At 32.9% G+C, this 25449-nt stretch overlaps 1 protein-coding gene across 6 annotated transcripts; it reads left to right on the top strand.

Moving 5' to 3' along the window:
• Positions 1-1488: 1488 nt before the first annotated feature.
• On the top strand, positions 1489-24606 carry LOC133190519 (transcription factor ETV7-like). 6 transcript variants are annotated; one of them, XM_061326204.1, is made up of 10 exons: positions 1489-1628; positions 9323-9404; positions 16013-16120; positions 17564-17668; positions 17850-17945; positions 21460-21615; positions 21897-21971; positions 22095-22217; positions 22530-22773; positions 23894-24606. In XM_061326204.1, the coding sequence occupies exons 2-10, from the start codon at positions 9329-9331 to the stop codon at positions 24336-24338; spliced, it is 1428 nt and encodes a 475-aa protein (XP_061182188.1). In that variant the 5' UTR covers positions 1489-1628; positions 9323-9328; the 3' UTR covers positions 24339-24606. The 6 variants fall into 6 exon arrangements, with proteins under 6 accessions (XP_061182188.1, XP_061182181.1, XP_061182196.1 ...); XM_061326197.1 differs by lacking the exon at positions 1489-1628 and having other exon boundaries at positions 9314-9404; XM_061326212.1 differs by lacking the exon at positions 1489-1628 and having other exon boundaries at positions 9314-9404; positions 21460-21612; positions 23894-24605.
• The last annotated feature ends 843 nt before the right edge of the window (positions 24607-25449 follow it).

Raw genomic sequence — 25449 nt, 5'->3', positions numbered from 1 at the left:
TCCCATCAGATGACATAAATGGTTTCCACATATCTTTGGAAAAGTGGTTGGCGAAAGTCCGGACAAATGTCGTGTCCGGAGTTAAATGTCGCACTGTTATAAGAAAACAATAAAATGGCAAGAATCAATCCCCCCTCTTTGCGGCACATACGAGTGTTGATCCAAATGTAATGTGACAGCTTCTATAAAATCTTTAATAATCAAAAGTTATCAACAGAATTTAAAATACAAAGCCCCCTTTCTATTTTGATTTTTTGCCCTAAATTTCATTTCTTTATATGTATAAAATACTTTTTAAAATATTAAGATAAATACGACGTTAGGCTTTGTCTATCGCCGCACGGCAAGAATGTTACCGACGTCGTTATGACGTTACTTTTCGGCACTCATTTTCAGTCAACCCGCATGTCTTTTAAACCTCTAACCTGCTTCTTTTTATTAATCTTTGCTTATTTTGCTATAAACCGTCTTGTTTTGAGTTGCAGTATTAAAATCATTTAAACTTCATCCAAATGCTATTTGTTAATCAATTCCTTTTGCGTAAATCTTATGTTACATCAGATTGAAAATAAATGATGGAGAGAAAGGTCCTACATGTAACGACGTCGGTACATTCTTGCCGTGCGGCGATAAACGAGAATCAACGTTCTGTTTATTTTAATATTTTATAAAGTATTGCATGTCTGAATGAAATTTTATGACAATATCAAAATATATAGAGGCATTAGGGCATTAGTATTTAGAGCTTTGACGAAAACTTTCGATTATCGAAGATTTTACAGCAGTTGTGAAATTACTTTTGAATCAACCCTCGTATTAATGGCAAAAAGATTGAAAAGAAAAAGAAAACAAAAATTTATCCAAGCTCAACCAAATACTTTTACATAGATAATATCCGTTTTAGGCAGTTTATGAACATCCTTTTTTTGTATTATCTAAGATATTACAAACAAATAACAAGTTCAACACAGGATTTTTTTTCCTATTACAAAGTGGATCAAGAAAAAATTTGCCGTTTTTCTCATTAAATAAAATTTACATTTGTCAATTCCATACAGTTAACAAACTAAAAATTTTAAAAAAGCATTACCATAAAGAGTTCAATGAAAAGATCTGAAAAATCATTACCTCTCATTCTAAATTTGTAGAAGTTTGAAGATATGTTCTTAATAGCAAACTAATTATAAAGCACTAATTGTACATTTTTAGACTTTAACTAGACAAACAATTTCTTTACAAAAAGTATATTGATTTTAAGTGTTACAAGATTTTATATATAAGAAATGGAGGAGGACATGCTATTAAGAATACTGGTTTAATTAGATATTTAAAAAAAATTACAAATGCTTAAAATAATTCTGGAAAGTTAAAATTTGCATAACCCTATTAAGTATTTTTGAATTTTGACAATAAAGAGATTATTTTTAAATTGTTTAAATCATCTCGTTATAAAAATACCAAAAATACCAGAAAACAATTTATCACATGTCCGTCTAATTCTGCAATTCTAAAATATTTGAAATGGTTGCATGCTTCAGCGATTAATTTTGTTATCGTGATCCGGAAGACCCTCTGATATAGACATCCATGTATATGTTTGTATATAGAGGAAGTTATTTTCTCGTCAGGTAATGTCTTCTTTCGTTTTAAGATTTATGAACGTGAATCATGTTTTAATGTCTCAATTTATATTTCAAACTTATTTTTTCTTTATTATTCTTCCCTTCGTTTTTTATTTACTTTTTTTCCTTTATATAATTTAGTGCTAGTTGTATTGACAATCATTATTTTGACATTATACCTGCAGTGACCTGGGTCCTGTATTGTTTGATTTTTAATTATTTTTGTATCACATAGTGCATTTTGAATTCTGGAACATTTTGTATAGTGAGTGATGTACTCTTTTTTCCACTATCCGAATACACGTACTAATTTAAGAATTTATCACGGAAGCAAAAAATGTTAAAAGTTGTAAAGAATTCGGGTTACGGCAGACCATTCGATAACAAAATTATCTAAATAAACTAAAATGCTACTTGACCAAAAAAAGTTCTTTAAAGTTTTTAATTTTTTACTTATATTATTTACTTATTTATATTTTGATATAAGCTTATATCAAAGATTAGGAAAACTTAAAACAAAATATTTTTTAATTGTTGTTTTTATTTTTTATTTATTTATTTATTTTTTGAATCGCTCTTTTTTAGATTAAATCGCTTGAATTTTTATTATTTCTTATTTTGGATTGATAAATCTCTCTTTTTATATTTGAATTGTATTGATTCGTTTGTTTGTTACTAGTAGTTTTTGCGTTTTTGTTCGTTTTGTTTTTTCCCTTATTTTTTGGTTCTGTTTGTTGTTAATTTTTTGTTTTCTTTGTTATATTTTGGTTTGTCCGTTGCTTCTTGGTTTGTTTATTTCTTTTCTGGATGTAGGCGGAGTGTTCTTGACATACAATCCTCATCTTGAACTTGATGGGGCTGAGAAAAAATCTGAGATATCCGAGGATTCAAGATATCGAGGGTAAAATACTTACTGAATTATTGGTTGGGACTTCCAATTCACATTGAAATACCCAGGGTATTCGAGATATCGGTGTTCGAGATACTGAACCTCAACTGTATATAATGATCCTTAAATGCAATTAATTGTCGAAAGATGTATTCAAAGTCAATGAGAAAAGATACAGGATACACATGTACATTTTGATTAACATTTTATCAAATTATGATCGATATGTAATTTTATTTTTGTATTCTCATTTATTCACCATGTGTAAATTTTACTGTATATCCTGTTCTTTATGCATTAACTGCCTACTCTGTGGTCGTTTTAAATCAAAATAAACATGAAATCCTTAATGGAAATTCCGCTCAGAAATTTTCAATCTATTTTTGTATTAAAGAAGTCTGATAACACGATTTTCTGTGCAACATGATTTCCATTACTAATATTGAATATACATATAGATGTATGTTAAATCAACCTTGGAATAGTTCATTTAATTTTTCGGCATGAAAATATATTAGATAAAAATAATTGCAGATAAATTTGTCATAATTCATTTGTTCCCCTGACCCTTGACAAATCAAAAATAGAAAAAGCTGATGTAGATCAATCATTGAAAGGTATGCCTTATGTATAACAGTGGTGCGATTTCTTTCTACCATGAAAAACATCAATTTGAAACAAAAGCATATGAAAAAGTGCAAAAATCACTTATTTCATTTATAAATGGGATTATTTTTACCTGCTTATGGAGTTTACATGTATGTCTCCCAATTGATTCGATACGCAAGAGCATGTTCTACGTACGAACATGCGCTGGCACAATAAAGAACCCTCACTGCCCAACGGCCCCGAGAGCCAAGGACAGGTCTTAATTTGACGCTCTTTATCGGTATATGGTGATGTCTCTATATGAGTGAAAAATTTTACGTCCCGAAAAACACTACATTGAATCAATCTACGCACGAACAATTTCTTAAACGAGGCAGGCTATTGCCAAATAAGTTGATGATACAAGGATATCAATAATCACTTAAAGTCAACATTTTGCAAATTCTGTGGTCGATACGATGACCTTGTTTGCAAAATAAATATAATCACCGTTAAGGCAAATGTTGACCGGCGTCTAACAAAATACTGAAGATTTTTCACATTGAACTAGCTGCGGATTTTTCCGTTTACCCCCATCAAGACCAGGAGCACCAGTGCGTGTGACTGGTCGACAGGGGGTGCTTACTCCTCCGTGGCACCTGATCCCATCTGTGTTTTTAGAGGTCCCTGTTGGCTTTGCTCGTCATTTGTATTGTTTAAATGGACTTTTGAGAATGATCACTGACCGTTATCCTCAAATTTCATTTTATAAGGATATTTAAACAATAAGCGATTATGCAATACAAAGCTTCCTATTCATACCAGATAGAAAAGCAGAGTATGAAATTAAAGATCTAATAAGAAATAATATTTTACCGGAATTATCTTTAAATTTCATTTCAACTTTCAACAGATTTTGACGTTTTAACACTAGAAATTTTGAACACGATAATTATAACTAGACTGCTTGCCTAATTAGTTGCCTTGATCATCAAACAAACAAACAAGGGTAACTACAGAATATGGAATTCTAAATTCAAAGCTGATTTTAGTATGAAGAGCATTAACAACTGATGAATTTCTTGATCTTTACATGAACTTTAATTTGGCAAATTTCATTCGACCAAAAAATGATGTACATGTAGATGTAAAATAATGTAATCATATTTTATCAATGACCATTGCTAGCATTGGCAGTGCAAATAATTCAATGTTAAGAAAACTATCTGTTTATTTAAATACTTTTCTTAGTGACTAACTCGTTTTCAGTCTCATTTTAAAGTTCAAGGTCAATGGCCAATAAGATTGCGAAATCATAAATGTGTCATAACTCTTGTGTCGTTACTCATAATGAATTCAAAAATATGGTGCCCACAACCTAAAATATATAATTTATAAAGATCTTGACTCAAGGGTTTAATTGAAAGAACATGGTCACTTGGTAATGAGATAGTGAAATGGTGCCCGGGCCTACCTCTATAAACCTTCTTTGGAATTAATTTTAAACTTATGTATGTTTTCCCTGTCACCTAAAGAAGTATCGACCTCTTGACTCCTCATATCTCAAGGGTCAAGGTTATTGGACAGTGAGGTAGTAAAATAACTCATCAAATAACAAAAAAAAGAACCTTGATTGGAATGAAGCTAAATGGTGTATTTGGTATATCTTGATCTAAAGTTAAATGATGAACTTTACTCAAGGTCATATCTCAAAAGTTTTATTTGGTAATGAGATAATGAAATGGTCTCTGGGCCGTAATTCTTAAAATATTGCTTGCAATGAATTCATCTTCAATATTCTGTTACCCATGACCTTAAGGTATGTCATGACCTTGATCAAAGTTAACTCACAAAGTCAAGGTCGCATAGTGACGGCCAAGTGCACGATTGGGGAAGGGGCCCGGAGAAATAGGTTTTATAAATATGACACTATCAGCTGACAAAAATATTGAATCCATGCCCCCTATGTTCCTGCTCCTACAACCATATGTTTATGCTGCAATAAAATGAAAATCTTATGCTATATATTTTTATGGTTATCTCACGTTACTTTTGTTTGTACATAATCTCGGTTTAAAAAGAATCCACAAATCAATAATTCTAATTACTGTATAAATACTATCATAATGATAAAAGCAATTGAAAATCATAAAATTAAATCTAAATTAGATATACCATACTATTTATTAGTCCCCTACCGGTGAAACCGGAGGGAACTATAGGATTCCTCCTCGTCTGTCCGTCTAGCTGTCTGTCTGTCTGTCCGTCTGTCTGTTTGTCCCTCCGTCTGTCTGTCAGTCTCTCCCACTTGGTTTTCCGCATTTTTCTCTAAACGCTTGTAGATTTTGAGCTGCTTTTTATTTTGTGGGTGTATCTTGATGAGTTACAAATCAACTTTGGATTTTATTCCGCTTCAATGATTTTTTAGAGAATTACCGCCTTTTTAATTTTTAGCGGTTTTTCGCACTTTTTTTCTAAACGCTTGCAAATATTGAGATGATTTTTGGTATGTGCGTGTATCTTGGTTAGTTACAGATCAAGTTTGGATTTCGTTCCGCTTCAATGATTTTTTTAGGGAATTGCGGCCTTTTTAATGTTTAAGGGTTTTCCGCACTTTTTTTCTAAATGCTTGCAGCAAGATATTGAGCTGATTTTTGGCATCTGAGTCTACCTTGATAAGTTATAGATCAAGTTGCATTATGTTCCGCTTCAATGATTTTTTGACGGAATTACGGCCTTTTCAATTTTTAATGGGAACCAAATTGCACTTGACGGTAGGGGACTAGTATTGCTAATGCAATACTCTCAGAATGATTGGTGTGATAAAATTGTTGTAAACTGATTAGAATATGTCTATTAATCTAATTAATGATGAGACATTCTCACAGAATAAACTCTGTAAACTCTCATACTCAGTAAAGTTGGATGGGGGCTGATCACGAATTCAGAGTAATTGTTCCTCATATAATACATTTCGTAATATGTCAATCAAGTATTTCAAAATAAATGAATATTCACAACCCCAGTTTCCTGTTCATATAGTCTCTACTATTGATATTCTTCTTCTTTTGAAAAAATGGAGAATGACAGGCATTAACTAGAACAAGAAACATCTGAAATGTTCTTTTCTTATAAATGAGCTACAAGTTCATGCAAACTTCGGGAGCTGGAACAAAACTTCCGTATGGATCTCATGACCTTATTCTGTCAGTTTGGCTAAAAATAGGCAACTTATGAATATATTTGATGATACTTTAGTTTTTCAAGGGTATATGCAGTATTGTTCATAATTGATATTGCTAAACTTGAAGTTCAAATAAACTTTGTCTGTCATGTGTTCATTTTAGAGATTAACATTGATGAATTTTTGTATACTAATCGTAAAGAAAAAAAACGAACTATTAATATAACAATTTATATACTCCATCGACACAAGGTTATAGAGCTGCCCTATTTATATAAGCGTCTCACTAATTCATACAGAATGAGAATATCTATCACATTATAAACTGTGTTCTCTATAACCTTGATGGGTTCCACGAGTTCACTATAAGTCTACGCACTTTTGAATAACAACGTTTACGATGTGTATTAGAAGAAACATTGTATATCTCAAAAGTAACACCATAAAAAACATACACATAATGGATTAAAAATGCTTAAGCTATTGCACTAAAGTACTTGCCAATTTGGTTTCCAGCTTCAGAAAAGTTATATCCATTATAAGAAAATATCTTAATTTTGCCATAGGCAGTAACATAATGATTGTGTGGGTGTCGTTCTTTTTGAATCTACAGGAAATATTTCCTTGTTTCTTGGGTATTCCTATGTTTTATTTCCGTAAGGAAGTATTTTATAAAACGGGTACATTTATTGATATCAACGTATATTACAGACCATAGAAATAGACATCACGGTGTTCTATAAATAAATGAGTTGACATTAGGTTTCTATTACTAGCCAGAAGAACCTGTTGGGATGAACATATATTATACTCGGGTCGTTTTAAAGAATCACTTGTCTGTAGATCAGTTCCACCATTGAAAGATTCCATATACAGTGCAGATTCAAATTCAGATTGTAAAAGATTTTCAAACTTAAGAAAAGAGCTCCTCAAAATGCTTCATAAAGAAATATGGAATATGGAGATAACGAACAGTAGTCAAGCTAAAATGTCCATTGAAAAAATACAAATCGGGAGCAGAACAAACATGGACATCTAAAAGCATCAAAGGTAGTATCATATGCCATGGAGGAGTAAGCATCCCCTTGATGGGTCACACCAACCGTGACGTTTTCCATACTAATTGCTAGGCCATTATTTACACACTGAATTGTAGACGGCTTTTTCTGTTATTTCCCGATCATGACAAGGAGCACACTGCGGGTGTGACTGGTCGACAGGGGATGTTCACTCCTCCATGGCACCTGATCCCACCTCTGATGTTTTTGGAGGTCCGTGTTTGCTCTGCTCCTTATTTGTGTTGTTTTAATGGACTTTGAGCTTGAATACTGTTCGTTATCTCCATATTTCATGAATAAAAAACATTGTTTTGTTTCTCCTTTCCCCATCTGTAACCTTTAGCACGACCTTGAATCTCAAAGAAATTACACACCTTAATGTCATCGGCAAGAACATACCATAGTTTGAATATTGAAGCAGAAGGTTTCAAAATTATGTAGCCCAGCGGCTTAAGAGCTGAAACACATTAAAAGTTTGAATTTGTTGAAATCAAGAATTCAATAGCCATGGCCCTAACACCTTTCACAATTCGTGACATTGACTTTTTGGATTTGACCTTGAGTCGAAATATTTATACACGTTTAGGTCAAACTTTAAAAGTATGCATTCATTGAATCAAGGTTTTGAGAGTTACTGCCTTGTCACAATCTCAATGTCGTTGCCCAGTGATCTTAACCTTTTCAGAAATGACCTTGATCAAGATCTCTACGCATCTTCAGATCATAGGTAGCAACATACTAGTGTCTGAATTCAATCCGATCAAGATTTTGACAGTAATGGCCTATTTTAATTTTTTTACTAACTAGTTGGGCAGTGATGGTAACTTCTGAGGTGTATCCCCGAATCAGTATGCCTAGGGACTTTTTTTAACAAAGTTAGAAATCCACGACAAAATTAGGGGGCTGCAACCTTACTTCACAATATAATACCAAAAAATTCTGATCTTTGTTCACAGGAAATTCTAAAAAGTATACTATTACATGTACGTAAGTAGGATGATATATAAACTCATTTTATTTGACTAATTTAATAGGAAGTTTATACAGGAAAGATTCTGCGTTCTTAGATACTTAAAACATTTACCTAAAATGTATTTTAAGGTATAAAAGAGGATATCAACGGTGTTATCATTATTATTAGGGAAAATATCGGAAAGTGTCAATGTAATATATATTTATTGATGTTAAAACAGTGATAAACCCTTTTGATACGGTAGTGTGAAAAATCTCATATACGGTATGTAACGTTTAGAGTGTATTTCATGACTAGTATCTGTTGTATTGGCCAATGGTAACACAAGAAATATTCTCTTAAGTTGTAATTACAAGAAATAATTGTCTATACTTTTTTTAGTCTACGGGGTAATGTATACATGTTCCAAACAATGGTTTTTATTCCTGCATAAACAGTGAACTTATGTGCTGTTTATGCGAATTACCATGTGTTCCAGTATACATACACTGTACCTTCATAAACATAAAACCTAGACAGTTATTACAAAAATACATGAAAATTAATTTTCTGATCTACAGCTACCATTTAATATATAATTACTGTAATATTTATCCATGGCGAATTGTCTTTAAAACTATTTCAGGTTGCACAAATGTCACTGTGGTGTTGTCAATTCATATGTCTTGGTTTTGCTTTTGTATAATAAAACACATGCTTATTTACTTTCTGTTCGGACAATAGCAAAAGTATATTGTTCCTCTTGACAGCAACAGTTTTCTGCAACTCGTCGATAAGTTGCTGTCTTGCGGACGATAAGATTGCTGTTGTCCTTTTAGCCAGAAAATAAGGCATATAATACTCAATGTTGTTTCTGCGTTATTGTTGCTTTTCTGGATTACTGAATTTACTATGTTGAATTTTGTAACTCATCGAATGCAAAAATATCTTCAAAATGATAACATATATATTTTTTTCATTGTGTGAATTAAAATTGATTAAATTGACTAAACCTTGTTTTCTTTACAGATCCCAATGTTTACATCGTGGTCCAGCTACCCACAGCGGCAGACGACAGTCCTACCTCAGCCATTGGTTCCCGCCAGTTTAGGTAGGTGTTTACACGTTAGGAGCCGTCTACTTTTGAGAAAGATAAGTGATAATTAATGAGATAATTGACATTGACATACGTGCAAAGCTTTAAAATGTTGTTTTTTTCCTTGGGAGGAAAAAAGACCACTATGTTTGGTTTTAGCCTCAGTACTAATATATTAGCTATAAAATTTTATACTGGTATGTTACTTCACAGTTTTTTTTAAACAAAATCGAAACATGCATCTCCTTTTTGTGCTGACTCCAAACCTCGGATGTGATTTGTGAAGGAATATGCATCAAATCGATGCATTTCTCCACCGGAAGTACCTTTTAACTCATTTCATATTTCGCATTGCATAAAGTTCACCCAAAAAAAATCTGTCTTGTCTAATGTCTCTTTGTACATTTGTTTTGATTACAACGCTATGTTAGCAGTAATTGAAAGTAGAATTAAAGTGTTGGACATGCCACAAAGTAAATTGGAATTCAAAGGAATAATATTATATTATAAATTATATGGAGGAATTTCGTATTTGATCACATGATTGTTCGAGGTCAGTGTGCGAGGTAAGAGCCAAGAGGAGCTCTGAGTGCCTTTTCTTAATTTCCTAAGACGACAAAAAATATTTGAAACCTTTAATCTGATTTTTTTATGACAAGACATGGATGTCAGAAAACTTAAATGGAGAACTCTGCGAAAGATTGAAGTGTTGAAACTAATATTTGAGGAATCTGATATTTGTAATTAAATAGAACTGCTATGTTAGCAGTAATTGAAAGTAGAATTAAAGTGTTGGACATGCCACAAAGTAAATTGGAATTCAAAGGATATTATATGGAGGAATTTCGTATTTGATCACATGATTGTTCGAGGTCAGTGTGCGAGGTAAGAGCCAAGAGGAGCAAGTTGGAGACCGGTCCTTCGGATGAGACCGTATAAACCGAGGTCCAGTGTCTCAGTGGATGCTGGTACATGTACGAAAAAGATCCCAAATTGTTCAATGGCCTTGAGTGCCGAGTATAGGTCAAAATTTGCAGCCCTCCACCAGCTTGTGATGATGTATGAGTGAAAATTCTCGAGAGGGACGTTAAACAACGAACAACAAGATGTGTTTGTGAAACAATGATGCCCCCGTATGGCAACTTATAGCAAAGGTTAAACTTTCTAAAATGCAAATCAAATATGCTGGTACCCAAAGTAAGGTCTTGTACCGAGGAATATACCTGTAAAATATGAAAGCCCTAGCAGCAACTATTGAAAAGATATGGAAAAGGTTAAAGTTTTTCAAAAGTAAGTCAAACATCAAGTTCAAGGTCAAATGGTCAAAATTAATGATGCCCAAGTAAAGGCCTTCTCACAAGAAATACACATGTGAAATATGAAAGCCCTAGCACCAACCGTTTAAAGATATGGACAAGGTTAAAGTTTTTCAAAAGTAGGTCAAACTCCAAAGTCACGGTCAAAGGGTCTTGTCACAAGGATTGCATATGTGAAGTATGAAAGCCCTAGAACCAACTGCTCAAAAGAAATGGCCAAGGTTAAAGTTTTCCAAGAGTAGGTCAAACTCCACGGTCAATGAGCTAAAATTGTTGGTATTCAAAGGAAGGTCTTGTCACAGGGATTACATATGTGAAGAATGAAATCCCTAGCACCATACGTTCAAAAGATTTGTCCAATGTTAAAGTTTTTCAAAAGTAGGTCAAACTCCAAAGTCAAGGTCAAAGGGTCAAAGTTGTTGGTATCCAAAGGAAGGTCTTGTCACAAGGATTACACATGTGAAGTATATGAAAGCGCTAGCATTAACCGTTCAAAAGTTATAGCCAATGTTAATTTTTTTTAAAAGTAGGCCAAACTCCAAGGTCAAGGTCAAAGGGTCAAAGTTCTTGGAATCCAAAGGAAGGTCTTGTCACAAGGACTACACATGTGAAGTATGAAAGCCGTAGCACCAACCGTTCAAAAGTTATGGCCAAGGATAAAGTTTGGTAAAATTTTGTAAAACTGGGTCAAACTCCAAGGTCAAGGTCAAAAGGTCAAATATGATGGTAACCAAAGAAAGGTCTTGTCTCAAAAAATACACATGTGAAATATGAAAGCCATAGCTCCAACCAATCAAAAGTTATGAGCAATGTTTAAGTTTTTGCGGACAAAGACAGACGGACGGACAGGGCAAAAACTATTTACCCCTGAATCTTCGATACGGGGGGCATAAAAAAATAGGCTTGAAATTTTATTCATACTTGTTTGCGTTTTGTTTCGTTTTTCATGTTCAACAAAGATATACGAGAGACAGGATAAGTTTTTGTTGTGTTTCCCTGTAAGTTTGTTCACGATAAATATGTTGGAAATATATAATTATAATTAATGTACAATGTGATTTGAAACTTTTCAATAGAATTATAATTTTTAGCATAAACCAAATCTGTCAATTTGGTTATCCACATCGATAATCTTTGTTCTTATAGAAGTTGACTTATTTTCCCCAGTAGACAGATAAATCAAATGTTCTGCTTCCCTCTTCATAAAACCAGGTATGTGACAGTGATTTTCAGAGTAATACTTGATCCAACTTTTTTTTTAATGAAAAGTAACTCTTACTTCCAAGGTCTTCGACACTCAGAAGTATTCTATTGTCTGTTGAAAGACTAATTGTTATAAAAGAGTCGTAAATGAAGTATCATACTTCCACTGTGTTATATATGTTAACCTCACAATCTGCTAGTACCGATGTCAAACATTAGTATACTTCCTTATAGTGTCTGACTTCTTTAGTATAACAAATACATGTACATGTATCTCGAGAAATTATGATACTAATGTAAAGTTTCCTCATTCGTAATGATTTGTCATTATTTGTTTTAAAGGCATATATGTATGATAATACAGACAAATACATGTAGATACACATTTTAAACTTTGACAATATGAAACTATTTATATGTATTATTTCAAAATATTTTGAAAACTGAAGTGAGACAACATTTGTTTTGAACATATTTTATTGACAATATGTTAAACGGTTTGGACACAAGTTCCAAAAACTTAGGTGGTCCTCTCCTAAGATGTCATACCTTAAAAAATTGTTTCGATCATAAATTAAAACTTTAAAAGGCTATTATTTCCAATGTTTTTACTGAACTAACAAAAATATATTTTGGACCCGTCATTGAGATTTTGGACCCTATTACTACATTTTTTAAAAATCTTATTTAGTTAATTTGTTTACTACTCAGATTAGGTGGAATCAACATGCTATATTTAGATTACATTCGTTAGTGTTCCACAGTTAGTAAATCGTATAACAAAACATTTATTGGCTGGATTCGAGGACAGAATGCGTTTTGCCAAATTCTTTAATGAATCTGTTGCCTTCGGCCTGCCTCAGGTAATCAGTTTGGTTCTCGGGTAAAAAACAAAAAAACATGTTGCCCTCGAACATAGTCAATACAAAGAAATGCATGTTCAATAATCTGACATTATGATAATTTAAAAACAAAGCAGAAAAATTTTCTGTCAATTTCCATATTTGTTTTAAATTCTAATTAGCATTTCGTGTTTAAACGGAAACGCATAAATTTAGATAAATCCGCTTTGCAATGCCTGACCGATATACTTCGCGACAAAACAGACATCTCTCGATGCTAATGATAAACCTGTAATATCCGCCGGTACCTTTTTATTTAAAATAGAAAATTTATATTTATGTACAAAGTGTTACCAGGTGCAGAAATGTTATCCTTAGAAAAATATTACGTGACCTGCTTTGATTTTCTTTTAGAAAAAAATAATTAGGCAATATAATTTAAAAGATTTTACCAGGGACCTACAGCCTGTATATTATGTAAGACCCTTATTTTACCATGGAATTTTGTGTTACATTACGTCATTTCACTTTATATTTTAATAAAGATACTTTCAAACTAGAAATTATGTTTTAAAAAGTTTTATTTTTCAAATGAAATTGCTAGTTTTTCAGTATTCATTGAAATGTATTATTATATCTAATTACAACTCCATTCCAGTGTTAAAATTCTCCTGTATTAACTAATTGGTATGAAAAAAAAACTGATTTATCTACATGCTCCCGAACAACAGTTACAAAAGTGGGGGAGGGGCAACTCCCCCCCCCCCCCCAAAAAAGAAAAACAAAAAAAGAGAAACTAATTTACTGTCCAAATCCTGAAATTTGCCAATGTCCGACCTTACAACATCAACAAGAGGGAGATGGGGGCAGCCAGCATCTAAAGGAAAATTTACTATAGCAAAATACTATACTCAGAAAAAGTTCCACCCCCCACCCCACCCCCAGCGTTCTACGGCCTGCTGTTATACATTTTGCATTCCCAGTGCGATGCAATGGATCTATACCTGTATCTATACTGCACAATTTAGAGACATCAAAACTCACCATGAAAGAGACATTGGTTTCAGTTACTCAAATGAAAGGGAATAAAACATATGGTTGTAGTTTGGGTGTACATGTGCCATTAAAAATTCGTTAAATGTGTCTATATAAGCTTTTGTCATGATGATGTTATTTTTGATTTTAAAAAAAAAGAAGGAACGAAAGGGGAACTCTAATATAATATCAGATTTCGTCCCATGGTACTTTATGACAATTTTGTATCAGGAACAGAAATGCCTGTCGTGTTCTTATTCGTTGGTTCCTACTTGTGCACGAATTGTCCATACTTCCGTCTCCGGATCAGATGAGATTATACTTTTTTTGAGCTCGAGGTCTGCAAGATTTACAGATCTCTTATTACCTATATTATGGTTGTCAATCAACTGAATTAAAAGCTGTATCGATGTGTAGGGATATAGATAAGGATCGTGTCTTCCTGGTTATGTGCTCTTACAGCGTAGGTGGATTCAAATGGTCAATTAAAGTCTGTTCGTATTCAAACATGTATGTTTGTTTAAGGTTATCGCCAAGGATACCTTCTAACTTTTATCAAATTCATAACCATATTGTTTTTTAAAACAATGAATATTGAATTCACTAATGAACATGCAGAAATTATACTTATCTAAAAGCTTGTGGTTTTAAAGGTAATTGACTGCAAATCAATTTTTTGTCATTTAATCAATTTATAGAATATTTTTCTTCTTTTTTTTTTATTTCAACCTAGGCCTGTGTCATTTGGGGGGGTTCAGCTTTCCATAAAGTACATGTGCATTTGCTGTTAATGAATAGTACAGCTCTATTTCACCTATTCGTTCTCGATCTATATATATATATATATATATATATATATATATATATATATATATATATATATATATATATATATATATATATATATATATATATATACAAAGGATTTTTTTATATTGTCTCTTGTGAAGTTATGCATGATCACGCCATGATACAAATTTTGGAATACATAACGAGTAAAATCACCGATTGCTTTTATTCATGGCACAGTGTACTTGTTCTAGACAGTAAGATAAAAGCAACTTGGTCACATTCTAAATTCATCAGGCACTTTTCAGTCATGTGTATTTGATGTGGAATTGATTGAAAAATTAAAAAAGAAAAGCATAGATAAATTTGTATGTAATTTTATCGAAGTTCTACGCAAGAGGGAGTTATTTTAAGGTGGTTTGTGATGGTTTGATATCAAGAAAACTTGAAGAAGTGTTATTATTTGTCTTAATTACCATTGCTTGTTGCGTTATTATAAAACAGTGCCAGTGTTTACTGAAACATCTTTATTTGGTTGATAAGAAAACAAAGATGCAATAAGAGTCGACAATTACATATGAAAGAATTGTACTGAATAAATATAAAGAATGAAAATAAAATAAACAAATCGAACTATTGGAAGCTTTAAATTATATTTGGGAAATTCTAACACACACAGACACCTCACACACACCCTCACTAAATACAGAGTAACAGAAGTCTGGTTTATACATGTACACATGTCAAGCATTTTTATTATTTTATTTTTTTTTAGTTTGGTGCACAGCCAGGTACTCGGCGTTATATTTTCCTTATCACATTGACAAAAAATATAAACCCTCCTCTTACGATAAGAAAAAAAAATATAAGGTCAAGTGCCTTAAATTCAGTTTATAGTGTCAATTACAAAATTGTAAATTTTTAATCTTTAGGAAGTACATGTTAAAATGGTCATTTTGAAAAAAATAATTCATCAAAATGAAACTGTATACACCAAGGTAAAGCAACATAATTCAGCACTTAACAGTCACTTAGTGCTCAGTCGCTCCTCTAGGATGTAATATATACACAACAGTTTCCGAGACATTTATCGCCGATTTTTCCTCCTTCCTATTAAATCGTTTCCGAACACAGACAGATAATATTGTTTATAGACAGGAATCCAATCAGTTCTCTGTATCGGCTTCAGAGCGGCGGCAGGTAATCATGCTGGTCAATGAAGCTGTTTTTCGCTTTATTCAAGGTAAAAGGATGTCATATGGGAATTTTAATGTGGTGGTTTTTACTTTTCATCATGGCTTTTTTTTAATTTATTTTCTACTTACCTGTCCCTTTTGTGTATTTCCTTTTAAGGCTGTTTACATTTAGTAGATATACATATATCTAAGTATATTGTATAAATACATATTTTTGATTGGAATAATGTATTTATTTTTAGCCAAGCACCCCCAACAATGGACCAAGGAGGAGGTTGCGGCGTGGCTCCGGTGGTGCGGGGAGGAGTACTCAATAGAGACAGTTTCCGCCGATAAGTTCGACATGAATGGTAAGAAATGTCCGTATCTCTATATCGGGCTGTGTTTAAGACTCATTTAGAAAGAGATGAGGAAGAGAGGAGAGATGGGGAAGGGGAGGGTCAATTAGCAGACATTCATTTTTGGCGTGGTGAAAGAGTGTAAGCTAGATGTTTCATAAAGACTTGATACAGGTATCAAAGTATAAAACAATTTACATAGATGTGATTTATACTTTTGTCGTGAATTTACGACCCCAGAAATAAATTATGACCCAGAAGGTCGTGCACTCTTTTTCGGTGAATTTTAAAGGGAAACTTATCTACAATGCTTATAAAAATGATGACTAATCAACTATTATCAGCTTGAGTAATACTTTTTAAAAAAAAAATAATATCTCTCCCAATGCAATTTTAATTAGACTTTGAAGTACTTTTCTGAAATTAAAGATGGACCTTATTGTTCGAAATAAGACTGATCGGACTAACTGCCTTTTCAGGAGTATAATTCAAGCTACATTTTCACGATAAATGTTGGGAAGTTATTATTTTTTGCTTCCTTGTAAATATACTGTTCGAAACAAATAGTCTACGGTAAATATCTATATAGCAGCTTAAAACTATCCCTACATACATGTATCTTACTTTTCCTTTTGATTCGCGCAGAGCTTCATGTACTAATGAAGAAGTCATTTTGAAATATACAGTACTGATCTAAGGAGTTCTAAGTTTTATTTTAAAACACTCAGATCGCTGTTTATTAATTAAAACAAGGTAGAATGTTTGCCACTCTTAAAAGGGGAATTTTATAGCGTATAAATTATTTAAAAAGAACTCAACATCCAAATGTTTCGAACGTGAAGGCCATCCGATATTGGCTCCTGATTCCAGGAAGTTATAAAAAAAAGATTATGCTGACTCGCTAAGCATAAATGACTTGTTTAACTTTATAAGCATCACGTTTCCTGTAACATAATACGCAAAAATCGTGCAAAACTATGTGTGTTTTTTTCTTACTATTCATGTTCTGAGTATGTACATAGTTTACCATGACGTGATTTTGTCCATAATGTTTATGGTGTATGTGATGTCTGAAAATGGAGCCCAAGAGAACTGAAGTTGTTAACAGCAAAATTTGGGGAAGGAAATATAAGCCAATGTCAGAGAAACGCTTTCTCTGTACTAAGTAAATAATAAACTGATATAATAAAAAGACTGGGTGTCAAATGAGTAGAGAGCTGTAAAGTACTAGGAAGATATAATCGTTAATGTCATTCTAATTATTAGTTAAGAGTATCTAAAACTAAGCATGCCACGAAAAACACTCATGTAAAGATCTCATATATCAAAAAATCAGATTAAGTTTTTTTTTTTTTTTTGCGATAAAAAATAGAATTCTTGATACGAGGGCATTAAAAATCTACCATTTAGTCTTCTGACAGTTCCGCCTCGTAATGACAGTGTCTTTTTAAACAGGAAAAGCCCTGTGTCTTTTGAAGAGAAGTGATTTTATGGAGCGGGTGCCAAAGAACGGAGACCTTCTGTTCAATGCATTAAATAAGCTCGTACAGAAAAACTCAGGTGAGTCTTTATGGCATCTTTTCACAAAATTTTCCATAACAAGAAAAAGAAAAAATGCAATCTTCATTAAGAGAGATTTTAATTTCCTGCAGGTATTTATTCCATTAATGCACTGCAGTGGATAGACCTTTGTCAAGTCAGTTTTTCAGGTCACAGGATATTATTTCTTGTTTAATTGTAGGTACATTTGAGGGTCAATCCCAATCAGGATCCCCCTACCAAAATATCTCACCATCACCGTCCACATTTCAGATCCCACAACAGTTTTCGTCGCCAGGTAATAATTTATTTTTAGTTGTATTACTTGCAAGCTATTTCTTTATACTGTAATTTTATGAAGTGGCGGCTCTTCTCATATAAAACTACTTCTTGGCGTAATTAATAATGGACTACAACTCACTGGGTGAATGGAATAAGCACACCTTCAACCTCTTCCTCCAATCAGGATCAGAAAATTTTATTTAACCTCGGAGTAACAATATATATAAACTCTGAAGAGCTTTTGTCAGACATGGTCGTATTGCTTGTCAAAATCAGATTTATTTTTCAGATATATCCACCTCTTTAATTAAATTTTACGATAGCAGTAAAATTTGCTACTCTGAGCTGGGAATCTTTAAAAGATAATAGATGGAATAACTCTGTGTATTTGATACACATTTCAAGCTTTCGAAAAGTTGAGCAAATGTAAAAGTTTTAACAAGATTCCTATCAATATTATAAAGACATACAGCTTTTTCAATAACTGCAAACAATATTGAAAAAAGTGATAACACTACATGTAATTAAACAGATGCGATTTCAAAAAAAAGTATGCATAAAGTACATTCAACTCTCTTGAGATTTGATATTTGAGTCAATCAGGTGAAAGAAATTAAACATTAATTTCAAATTGTCTCTGTGATCCCATCTCCAAACGCACTGATCCACTTCCTTTCCACCAGGAAACGGATCACAGGAAAGCGTTCTATTGACGATATTTATGGTCATGTAAAAACTTAATCATCCGGATATTTCAGGAAAACAGTAGGGAGTGATAATGATCGGGAAAATGTCAAACATGTCTGCATTTCCGCGTTGATCTTTGAGACAGACCGGATGTAGGGCAAGTAAAATGTTTCCTATATGACACCAACTTGCTGCTAGTAATTCAAGGTATTGATCCACAGACTTGTTGCGTTTTGAATTTGCGGTGTTTCCGTGTTGTTTTTTCGTGTTTCCAGGTAACATGGCACCGTCATTTTGTCCGTACAAGGAAAGGCTACGTTTGTTCAGAGCTTTAAAACTCACAAACTATTTTTTTATCGACAGCTACATTCATGTATTTGTTTAAAAACAACAGCTGCATGTCATTCCCACCCAATAAAAAAAAATCGAATAAAATGCATACAAATTTTGTAAGGTCTAATTATAAATAAGAGATGGGAAGATCTAGAGTTTGAGATAAAAAGTAACATTGGTACTTGAATATAAGTACATTTATGTACAATGACCTACTCTTATTAGTAGCGGTGCTAGGAGGAAGTCATTTACTGAGGTGGAGGAAGGCAAAAGTGAAATAAAAGGAAGCAATTTAATTACAGGAAGCAATTTCATTCGCCGTAAAAGCAAAGTGAAAATGTTTAATAATTTATAACGGATGTTTTTTATTCAATATATTTATCAATAAATTTACGATATCTGTATATATGGAAAGCCAACGGGTTCAAAATTGCAACTCTGTAATGCTGAAAGAGCACATATAAACCTTTATTTGTGAATTGTAAATCGTAATTTCATAATTTGTCAATTGTTCTATCAAAATTTGTTAATTGTAACTGTCCAACAAAACGTGAGTCAAATAAGTGTAAAATGTAAATGTTAGCTATGTCATTTCTCACATGTAATTCATAGACTTGCGATTTGTCAACTTGTGAAATGTAAATTATACTTTCACGATTTGTAAATTATACAAGGTTGCGTCATGTTGTAAATTTTGAATTTACCGGGTGGCAGTAAATACAAAATTTACAACATGACAGCTCCCGACCAATTAAGACCCTATAGAAACTATGAACGTCTTATTGTTCGCTTTGAGTTCCCAGACGATGCCACTTCCGATTCTGTCAGCCGCCATTTGCGTTCCTTTCTGGCTATGATTCTTATAAAACAGATTTAATACAAACTCCGATTAGTCATGTTGTAAATTTTGTATTTACTGCCACCCGGTAAATTCAAAATTTACAACATGACATTTGCATTGTACTAACGCCTAATAAGACGAAAGGGGGCGCCATAAGGGTGGCAAGTCATTTCGCCTCAAAGTTAAAAAGATCGTCAGATGAATTGAGTTTTGTAATATGCATGCATATTATGCCTTCAAATGGTCTCTTAAGTTGTTTACAAATAAGGTGGTTGAATACAGAAAATGCAACCTTGCATAATTCACAAATCAAGAAAGTACAATTATTTACATTTTACAAGTTGACAAATCGCAAGTCTTGAATTACACATGAAAATTGACAAACTTGCATTTACATTTTACACTCTTCAAGTTAAGTTGGATAGTTACAATTAACAAACGGTAATAAAAACAATTGACAAATTATAAAATTATGATTTGCAACTGGGATGTTAAATTGATTCCAAGGTTTAAGTCCGTCGTCCTTTAATAGTGTGTTTTTCTCTTTTCAAAATGCTACAGTTCTGTGAAATTCTTTTAAAGTGCCACTCCTCCTACAGTTTTTGTCCGATTCAATTGAAAATTGACACAAAAGTTGACTCATCAAGTCTACATAATTCAGTTTATCGGGTTTTGATTTATATCAATGAATGGTATTGCCATGTTTACTAAAAGTAGAAATTTCTGTAAAATTCTTTCCAAATGCTCTATCTATTTTCCCTAGCTAAGCATTTGTCCTATTTGATGAAGCTACATGGAGATATACACGTATATAACATTATGATAGTTACATGTTTTCGATGAAATGTGTTGCCATGGTTATCAAAAATAGAATTTTTCTGAAAAAGGATAAATTCTATCCTCGTTGCTATCGGTTAGTAAAAATAGAATCTACTCTAAAGCGCCAGCTATTTCTCCTACAGCTATTGTCTGATTTGAATCAAACTTGGTACATTGCATTACATCATGATAATCCTTTTACCAGTATTTAATTTCGGTGCAGGGTGTTGCCATATTTACTAATAAATAGAATCCGTAAAATGCTTCTCCTACAGTTCACCTTGACACATTATTCCGTAAATTGTTGATTTTTTTTTATTTCCATAAATGGTGTTACCGTGGTTACTAAATCTATCAAAACTCTTTTCCTCCTACTGCTTTAGTCTAATCTGAACAAAACTTGGTACACACGTAGATAACATGATAATTTATTTCATAATTTTGTCTGATTTTGTTGAACGGTGTTGCTTAATATTGAAATTTCTGAGAAATACACCTACAGTTTTTGTTGGAACTTGGTACATAAGTACAATTCACCAAGGAACGTAATTCATTATTTTTATGAACTGTGTTGCCATAACTACTAAAACTAGAATTGCGCTTGAAATTTGTTCAAAATTCTACATATCCTGTAGTTTTTACAGTATTTGATTTTAGTAAATCCCCATACAAGTTTAGAAAACATCAAGGCAAAAAATTCTAAAATGTCAAATTTGATTTTAAAAGTGTTTCTAATACTAGTGCATGTACATATGTAACTTATCTAGGCATAAGTCAAATCAGCGGAACTTAGACCTGTTTCGTCAGAGACTTCCGGTAAAATTTATTTACTATACAACTTTACTTTTAGATCAGACTAACGGAGGTTTAGTTCTTATATCCCGGTCCAATGCACAGACAACACCAGTGTATACTACCAAAGTGAGGCCATTTGTACCCATACTTCCACATCCGGTGAATCATATCACAAAACAAGAGATACCCCCCGTCACTACAGTTCCAGGTAGTTGTAAGAATTAAGATACATTTCTGTTTGATTTCAAAAGTCTGAATTAAGCAAAGAGGTGTAAATTTACTTTAAGTGCATGCATATAGATGCACATAGATCGTTAATTATGGGAAATAAAAGGTTATTTGTAACGCCGTCATCTTTCTGCCTTAACAGCTTTAGTTTTTGACAATTCTTATTGCATTTATTGTACTTAAAATCTGTCTATGCAAGTCTTTTAAATTATTTATACATGAAATATTTTCCATTTACAATTTTGGAATCCTTTTATTCCATAGGAATTTTAAGTCCTGCGCCCAGTCCCTCCGACACAGGAAGTGGATCGGACGTAGATTCCTGTACAGAATATGACGGTAGCTATTTAAATATTTATTACTTCCAATGTATATTTTACTTCTGTTTATCTCTGCCTAAGTAAATACAAAGTAAATTAAAATGTTTACCAATAAAAATATAACCCAGGAAATAATTTACAGATCGCATGACGTGTAGAAATCCAATTCAGCCATTGCAATTGAACTACATGAATCAGCTACGCCCAACGATGGCCACAGGTTCAGAGCTTGTTCCATTCCTCCGAAGCAAGGAATCAGGTATGAGTAAGTTACAATTTTTATTTACTTTCGTTAAAGTATATTGTGTTGCAATCATAGTAGGTGTCAACCTTTCCAAGCACAGTTTGTGGTCTTTATGGTTTGAGTGTTTTGTTTGTAGATACGTGGATTTCAAAGAACTCTAGATTAAAATCTTACTGCATTCTAATGTCCATTTTATTTCTTTGAAAACAATCATGATATATGGCATATTGTTTCATTTTTTAAAAATGTTTTTGTTTCCGGGCATGTTCATACTTCACTATTCGAGTCCTAACAATGTTAAGATTATAATTTCTCTGATGTGTATTTTTCCAGATTGTCGGTTGTTATGGGAATTTATATACCAGCTTCTCCAGAATCCATACTATAAGGAATATGTCTGTTGGGAAAAATTAGATGACTATGTTTTCAGGATCAACAACCCAACAGGACTGGCACAACTTTGGGGCCACCAGAAAAATCGAACGAACATGACTTACGAGAAACTCTCTCGAGCACTCAGATATTATTACAGAATGAACATCATCAAGAAAGTCTCTGGAAAACGACTTACATATAAGTAGGTTTTATAAAGAAAGTTAATTTTCAACATATTTTAGTTGTTGGTAATACAAAGCACAACTGTTTTATACAGTACAAAAAATTTTATCGCAAATATAAATTTTTTTTAGTCCACCATAATTGTATTTTGAAACCAGCCATCATTTTTTGCTAAAACTTACAAAACAAAATATGTGAATTTCTGCCATTTCACATAGAGGTTGAAACAATTTAAGATGATATTAAGAATATTTTTATGACATTTAAAAATGTGTTTGTCTTACGTTCTCGAAGAAATTAATTCCAAAAGTACACCCGTTAGAGCAACTATGACATCAATATATAAGTCTGTTGTGTAACTGTACGTTGTACTGCACGTCTTATTCAAGTCGATTTTATAATTCAAAAATACACACAGTTCATGTGAATGTAAAAAAGAAATATAAATTCTTTGTCAAATAGAGTTTTATCAACTGCAAATGAAGCATCGGAAGCAAGGTTGATTCAAATTCTATTCATACTTTTGTCATCAAGTCCTACCAAACATTTTTTAAAGGACATGCGCAATTGCTGTTAATCAGAACTTAAACGTTTCTTCCCTGAAAAGGATTCTTTTGATCTTTATCCCTAAATTAAAATTTCACATTTAGAAAACAATTTTTATTGCTATTTTGTTTTACCTAAAAATAGTGTTCATGAAAGATTAAACATAGAACTGAAGATTTCTTTTAATTAGTTGCTATATTGGTTGTGTGTGTCAACAAGAACAAAAAACTTTTTTTTAAATCTATTTTTAAAGGGGGAGGGACCTATATCAACTTTGGCTGATTTAGATCTCACATATATAATGTTCCTAGTTTAACATTGGGTTTTTTCTTGGCCATTTGAAGATTCATAATCCATTATATCAGGCAAGAGTTTGAACTGTAAAGTTGAAAAATATTTTGAATGTATAGAAGCGCTTTACTAGTATTCTGTATAGTGACCATATGAAGTCACAATTTCTTTATATGAGCATCCCAGATTTCAAGATTTGATATAAGACGTACTCTTTAATGATACCGATAGGGTATAAATTATTAGATTTTCATATTTGATTATGCATGGTTTCTGAGTGTGATATCTCTATTCTGAAATAGATTTATGCAACCTCCTTGCAACATACAGAAAGGCCAAAGAGGAGCAAAGCCTCACAGCCGATCAAATCTGTTATCATCTTGTAAAGACGAAGAAGTAGATGATTTTGACGATGAAATGCGCACAGACGACACTTTATTATCATCAGAATTGTCTCAGGCTTCAATAGAATCAAGACCTATTAAACTTGAAATTCCGGACTGTCACGAATTCTCAAGAACAGACGTTACCCGGGATAAGCTTACGAGGAGTATGTCTTACCCGGGAATGATGCATTTGTCCTCGACAAGCAACTCTACGGATGTGATGGATCAGCCAATTGACTTTACAATGACAACGCTGAAGCGTAAAGAAAAGTCGGTTGATGACAGTGTTTCATCCACAAGGACATGTACACAAATGAGTTTTCCACTGACCATTAATGCCCCTGTGTCAACTAACAGTTGACGGATCACTCATCAATGTTGTTAATACTGGGTGGGGTCTCTGTGTGTTGCAGTGGTTTGTGATTTTATATGGTTGTTTTCCAAGTGAAACTGAAACCGGTGCTCATTGTCGACTATGAAAGATAAACGCTACTATGTCAGTAGTGCAAGTGATTTTTTTTCATTGATACAAATCCTCAATTTTACAAATATATAGCTACAAGACTTTATCATGCGATTAAATATTACAAAATGTTTTGTGTAAATATGTGGTCATTATTTGATGACGTAAACACTGATATAAAATCGGTTACGTAAAATAAAATGTTAATCACAATCTATAAACTATATAGTTATATATTTTAGGTCACCTGAGTCACTCAGGTGACCTATTGGTATCTGTTTTCGTCCGTCGGCGTGCGTCGTCAGTCGTCCGTTAACATTAATCTCAACACTTTCAGCTTCTTCTCTGAAACCGCTCAACAAGTTTCAACCAATTTTAGCACATAGCATACATGTATATGAGTGAAGGGGAACAAAAATTGTGATGGTCCCTGCTCGATGGGGCCTGAGGGGTGCACAAGAAACATCAAAATCAATGCAGTCTTTAAAAATCTTCTTTATATTCCTGGACTCCAAGCAGTGTTGGTACATGTGTGATTGTAACAAACATTAAGCCCTTTACAAAAAATTATAAAATTCATGGCCCCAGGGTCAGGATTTCGGGAGTTAGGGTGAGGCTCTATTGATCATATAGTATAAATGCTTTGAAAAGCTTCTTCTCTCCAACTGTATAATTTGCAGCCAAAATAAGTGCATGGCTATCATGACTAACAGTTCTGTCTTCCCACAAATGTTTATTAAAATAGAAAATTTGGTGTTATGACTATTAGTCATAACACCAATTTTTCTATTCTAATAAAATTTGTGGGAAGACAGTTCTTCTAAAATTGTGCAATTCATTGCCCCTGGATCAGAGGTTATGGTAGAAAGGCGGGGCTCTATTGATTGTTTAGTGGAAATTCATTAATTCATATGAAAATGTTCGTCTCTGTTGTTAGGTAGATAAACAGATAGCAGATAATGAGTAAGGGTGCCTGTTCAAAAACTTTGAAATTCATTACCCTGGGTGA

The sequence above is a fragment of the Saccostrea echinata genome, unplaced genomic scaffold, assembly GCF_033153115.1.
Source record: "Saccostrea echinata isolate AGI-Se365-2 ecotype Australia unplaced genomic scaffold, CSIRO_AGI_Sech_v1 ptg000001l, whole genome shotgun sequence".
NCBI classification, from domain to species: Eukaryota; Metazoa; Mollusca; class Bivalvia; order Ostreida; family Ostreidae; genus Saccostrea; species Saccostrea echinata.
This window is presented reverse-complemented; position numbering and strand designations above follow the sequence as displayed.

What these genes read in the sequence shown, in the direction of transcription:
- LOC133190519 (XM_061326204.1), top strand. Translation starts at nt 9,329, where the DNA reads ATGTTTACATCGTGGTCCAGCTACCCACAGCGGCAGACGACAGTCCTA. An exon ending in AAGCAAGGAATCAGGTATGA is followed by an intron (nt 22,218 to 22,529) that starts GTAAGTTACAAT and finishes GTATTTTTCCAG; the next exon opens with ATTGTCGGTTGTTATGGGAA. An exon ending in GGAAAACGACTTACATATAA is followed by an intron (nt 22,774 to 23,893) that starts GTAGGTTTTATA and finishes ATTCTGAAATAG; the next exon opens with ATTTATGCAACCTCCTTGCA.